Source organism: Macrosteles quadrilineatus, unplaced genomic scaffold (assembly GCF_028750875.1).
Source record: "Macrosteles quadrilineatus isolate MER2022 unplaced genomic scaffold, UCM_ALF_1.0 Scaffold_2__2_contigs__length_208266976, whole genome shotgun sequence".
NCBI lineage: Eukaryota > Metazoa > Arthropoda > Insecta > Hemiptera > Cicadellidae > Macrosteles > Macrosteles quadrilineatus.
Genome location: NW_026542595.1, coordinates 132,501,515 through 132,507,618, shown reverse-complemented (window position 1 = coordinate 132,507,618; position 6,104 = coordinate 132,501,515). Strand labels below are relative to the sequence as shown.

General features: G+C 37.8%; 1 protein-coding gene across 1 annotated transcript; it reads left to right on the top strand.

Moving 5' to 3' along the window:
- Positions 1-1,316: 1,316 nt before the first annotated feature.
- On the top strand, positions 1,317-3,974 carry LOC128984903 (uncharacterized). The gene has a single exon (XM_054404273.1). The coding sequence runs from the start codon at positions 1,317-1,319 to the stop codon at positions 3,972-3,974; it is 2,658 nt and encodes an 885-aa protein (XP_054260248.1).
- Positions 3,975-6,104: the final 2,130 nt, after the last annotated feature.

The following is a 6,104-nucleotide window of genomic DNA, read 5'->3' as shown; positions in this document are numbered from 1 at the left end:
CCTATAGTTTTAAACCTATACACATTTCTCCATCAACAACTACAACCAAGAACTCAGAAAACAAATTGAGGTAAATATTGATTAATATTGTTCTTGATACTCAGTCAACAAATATGCACACACTCTGAATCAAAAGTTTATTGTTTTAGAGCTGGGTGCTGTGTAGTATAATCGCGAAAGTGACCCATTTTGGGGAAAGACTAAATAATCTATGCATTTGGGAAAGCCATTAAAAAAAAAAACTGTTTAGCCCTGAAATGGTTTTTTTGTAAATCATATACTATACTCTGTTTACCAAAAACTTTAGCAGTTTTAGGGGAAGAAATCATCCCCTACACTTGATCCTACCTTTAAAAAATAGCTCAACAGCTGAGGTTTGCCAAATGTCAAGATTGGTTGACATCTAAATATATAAAAGGCAAAGCCCTCACTGACACACTCACTCACTCACTCATCACTAATTCTCTCACTTCCCATTTACCTAGGAGGCTGAAATTTGGCACATTGATTCTTTAGGCATTAAATAGGAAAACTAAGTTGTTTTTATTCTGATCGGACTCTCGGGCTCCGCCCCAGTGGCTCTGGAGTTTCCCATGTTAACCTTATGAGAAATGAATTAATGAATCTTAACAGCTGTTTCAATTAAACAAGTTGGTTCTGTTCTGTGATGTTCAATAGCATTAAAGTTGCAAGGATTACCAACAGGGTGCAGCACTATTATTTTTTAAACATCATTATGTTAAAGTAAAAGGTCTACAGTTTCTATAGTCAATGATATTTATACAGTACAGTAGGAACCCAGCTGTCTAAATCATTGACTATAGAAACTGTAGACCTTTTACTTTACTTTAACACAGAAGAAGAAACTGTCCTTAATGTAAACATCTGTTAAAATAAAATTGTAAACAAATAAGAAATTAATCTTTGTTTTGTTTATATTTATGATCTTTATTTTGTGCAGTGGTGTGACAGGTTAAAATTTAACTTCACACAATTTCAGTGTTTTATTATTTTCTTATTTGTTAACAGTTTTATTTTTATTGGTTTCTTTTAATTTATTTTTATTTTTTGACATGGATACAAAATTGACAATATTTGGAAAAAAAGACTTGCAGTTTAAAGTTATTCACATGCCTCCAGATGGTTCCTGCCTCTTTCATTCCATATGCTACTCGGTTTATGGAAATAATTTATACACCGATTACGTAAGAGAGAAAATAGTTAACTATGTCTCTACCAATTGGGCAAAATTCCAAATTTTAACACATGACATTAAAGGGAATAATTATATATCCCCTGAACACTACCGCCATGAGATGCTGAAACCATCGACTTACGGATCAGCATGTGAGTTGATTGCCGCATCTGAATTCTTTCACTGCATATTCAGAGTATACCATGATGGTCATTTACTGCAGAGCTTTGGTGTTGAGGGAACAGCAACTGAGTATCATATACTGTTCTCTGGTAATCTCAGTAGTGGACACTTTGATGTTCTTGAGCCAACTCATAATACTGAAAATGATCATGACTCATCGACGAAGTTCAATATTGTCCTTGAAAATAACCATCAAAAGGCACCAGAAATTCCACCCAAACCGTATCGGAAAGCAGTTTCACAATGCACTGAAAATGAAGGGGTGAACTTTGAATACAGCATAGAACAATCTAAAGCTAAACGGTTAAAGCAAATTGCAACTTCACAACCTGTTGAAACTTCCATCAGGATAAGTCACATTAGAGACATTTTACATGATGAAAAAGAACTAGGCCTACTTGAGCATGTAAATCAAAAAACAAATAATTTTCAGTCTTATGACAGTTACACGGAAAATATTGAACAACCCGAAAATACAGCTAAACAAGACAAATTAAAATCAAAAAAGAAACGAACCAAGCGGAAAGGGCAATTTTCCAATGCACCACGTTCAAAACAACTGCGTGATGCTGCAGCTAAATATAAAATAACACACCCAGAAGTCAACAGAGCTGCTGTGGCGAAATACACTCAGCAAAACCCGGAAGTCAATCTTGCGGCTGTTGCCAAGTATACTCAGCAAAACCCAGAAGTCAATCGTGCGGCTGTTGCCAAGTATACTCAGCAAAACCCGGAAGTCAATCGTGCGGCTGTTGCCAAGTATACTCAGCAAAATCCAGAAGCACACCGATTAGCTGTCGCGAAGTATACAAAAAATAAACCTGAAGTGAACCGGGCTGCTGTTTCAAAATATGATAAAAATCATGAAAAGCGCCAGCAGCGTAAAAACAAGACGTGGTCTGCAAACGCAAACTCTGGATTCCAATATGACCCTAATATTTGTTATGAATCGGATAAAATCATTTCGTTAGGACCCATGGAAGTTTTATGCAATCATTGTAAAGCTCTAAAATGGAAAAACGAATCCAACGGATTGTGTTGTGACAATGGAAAAGTTTGTATTAACCGCCTTGAAAAACGACCTGAACCTCTTCACAGCCTCATTGTCGGTGGTCATCCCGAAAGTGAACACTTCCTCAGCAACTCCAGAAAGTATAATAGTGCTTTCCAAATGACTTCCTTTGGAGCTAAACAAATTTATGAAAGCGGCTTTATGCCTACATTTAAGGTACAAGGACAAGTATACCATTTAATTGGTAGCCTGCTACCTTCATCAAACAACGATGATCATCAGTTTTTACAGCTATATTTTATTGGCGATGACAATAAGGAAACAACTGCACGCTGTGACAAGGTCCCAGGAATCAAACCAGCATTAGTCCACATGATTCAAAACATGCTTCATAATTTTAATACTTATGTTATGGACTTTAAATGCGCTATTGAAAATATGTCAGAAGATAGTAGTGAATTCCAAGTCCTCATTCATGCTGATAAAAAACCTACTAATGCCCACAGGGGCAGGTACAATGCACCGGTATCAGGAGAAGTTGGTGCAGTGGTTGTTGGCCAAGAGTTTGGTAAGAGAGATATTTTAATTAAGAGCAGGGACAATAAACTTCAGCGCATTTCAGAAACGCACAGGGCTTACGATGCATTGCAGTATCCTCTAATGTTCTGCTATGGTGAAGATGGCTATTCCATATCCATTTCTCAGTATGACCCTGTTACAAAGACTCATTTGCAGAAAACAGTTTCTGCTGCAAGCTATTATTGTTTTCGGTTAATGGTTTTAAGTGAAGAAATAAATTACTTGCATTATTTCCGTGGCCTACTTAATCAGTTCATGGTTGACATGTACGCCAAAATTGAAACCGAGAGATTAAACTTCATTAGAAATAATCAGAAAAAACTTCGGGCTGAAAACTACGTTCACTTAAAAGATGCAGTCGGGAAAGGTGATACAAATCCAGAAGACCTAGGACAAGCAGTGATCTTGCCTTCAACATTCACTGGTGGGGCGCGGTACATGCACAAGCGGACACAGGACGCCATGACCTACGTGCGGCACTATGGAAGGCCAGATCTGTTCATCACATTTACGTGTAACCCTAAGTGGGATGAAATAACTGAAAATCTGTTTGATGGACAAAAGCCTCAGGACCGCCATGATTTAATCAGTCGTGTATTTCACCTTAAAGTAAAATCCATGATCAATTTACTAACAAAGGTTGGCATTTTTGGGCCGAGCTTATGTTTCATGTACACCATCGAGTGGCAAAAGAGGGGACTACCCCATGCCCATATCCTTCTATGGTTGAAAACCAAAATCAAGCCTGAAAAAATCGATCAAGTCATTTGCGCTGAGATACCAGACCCTGAAGCAGATACAAAACTTCACAACATTGTTAAATCCACAATGATTCATGGCCCTTGTGGTGACTTAAACAAGAAATCACCGTGCATGGTGAAGGGATTGTGTAGCAAACAATACCCTCGACCTCTTCTTAAAGAAACTCAGACTGGGGATGATGGTTACTCCAAGTACCGCAGACCTCAAATGACGGTGGACATACAGTCAAAATTAGCAACATGACTCTGGACAATAGGTGGGTAGTGCCCTACAATCCTGTACTTTCCCGTACATTCAACGCACATATCAATGTAGAATATTGTAATTCTGTAAAATCAATAAAATATGTTTGTAAGTATGTAAATAAAGGAAGTGACCAGGCAGTGTTCTCTTTAAGTGACCAACTTGACGAAGTGGCTCGGTATGAATCGGGGCGTTACATAAGCAGCTCCGAAGCAGCTTGGAGAATATTTTGTTTCCCTATACATGAACGCTTTCCTCCAGTATTTCACCTTGCTGTACATCTCGAAAATGGGCAAAGAGTGTACTTTACAGCAACTAATGTCACTGATAGAGTCAATAACCCAGCTAAAACCACTCTTATTGGGTTTTTTGAATTGTGCCAGCATGATGACTTCGCTAAAGGTCTTCTTTACTGTGAGGTTCCAGCATACTATGTATGGAAATCCAACAAGTTTGTAAGAAGGAAGCAAGGACTTCCTGTGCAGAGCCACGTTGGAATAAAAAAGGACCATGTCTTAGGAAGGGTATACACTATACACCCCAACAATTTTGAATGCTACTACCTCCGTATTTTACTACACAAAGTCAGAGGGCCCACGTCATTCGAATGTCTCAAGACTGTTAGAGGGGTTGTTCATCCAACCTTTAAGGCAGCTTGCAGCGCGCTTGGGTTACTAGAGGACGACTCTCACTGGAATCACACACTAGAGGAAGCTTCCCTTTCAGATTCCCCTTATAAGATCCGTGAGCTGTTAGCTACCATGCTGGTGTTTTGTCAAGTAGGAAACCCCATGGAACTATGGGATAATCATAAAGAGAGTTTGGCAGATGATATAAGGAGGTCAGTGGGTAAAGATTTTGATGATGTTGAGCAAGTTATGGACATTGTTTACAACAGGTGTTTGGTTTTGCTTGAAGAGTTGGTTTATTCGATTTCTGGAAACTCACTCAAACATTACGGCCTTCCTACCCCATCACGTGAGCATAGTGTGACAACCAACCGAGAACTTCTAAGGGAACTCAATTATGATGTAGCCCAACTATCTGATGCAGTTGCTGTAAATGCCGCAAAGTTAAATCAAGATCAACATAAAGTTTACAAGGAAATCACAAGTAGTATTACATCAGAATTAGGGCACCTCTTTTTCCTGGATGCTCCTGGTGGAACAGGTAAAACATTTTTAATCAATTTATTACTGGCCAAAGTGAGAAGTGAAAGGAAAATCGCTATCGCAGTTGCTTCCTCAGGCATTGCAGCAACATTGCTTGATGGGGGAAAACCGCACACTCCGCTTTCAAGATACCTCTTAATTTGAACCACACAGAAACACCAATGTGTAACATATCAAAGAATCAAGAATCAAGAATCAAGAATTTATTACAACAAATTACAAAAAAACATTTTGTATAGTTGAGGTCAATATGAAATGTCCAGTGGTTAGCATTAGGGCCTATAACATTCAATAACTAGGCTACTTTAAATAATTTAAACAACAAAAACAAAGTAAGTTACACAGATTTAAGGCCTACATCAGTCAGAAACTAAAAACTAATATCAATGTCAGACATGAAAAATTCACTTAAACTATAAAAAGGGTGATTTAATAACCAGCAAAAAAGTTTACTTTTAAATAACTTAAGATCAACACAATGTGCCTCAGCTGGCAAACGATTAAACATTTTTAACCCTATATAAGAAAAAGACTCTTGTGACTTTGTTAGCCTGACTAAAGGTAACTCTAAATTATTCCTATGTCTAGTAAAATAACTATGTGAATGTGATCTCAAGGCTACAGCATTAATATTAACTTTTACATAAACAAGACACACATAAATAAATAAATTAAAAACAGTGAGTATTTTTTCCTGAATAAACAAGGGTTTGCAATGGGCTCTGTACTTAGAAAAAGTAATGATTCTTAAAGCCTTCTTTTGTAGGAGCAAGATTCTGCTAACATCATGACCACAGCCCCACAGCAAAATACCGTAGCTTAAAATACTATTAAAGAAGGCAAAGTAGGCCATCCGTAGGTAGTGTCTAGGGATTAATTTTTTAAGCTTGCGGAGTAAGTAAATAACTCTTGAGAGCCTACTACAAACATGGTCAATGTGCACACTCCAGCCCAATTT

Excerpts from the sequence above, each read along its gene's own strand:
- LOC128984903 (XM_054404273.1), top strand. The coding sequence starts at position 1,317 with ATGCTGAAACCATCGACTTACGGATCAGCATGTGAGTTGATTGCCGCA.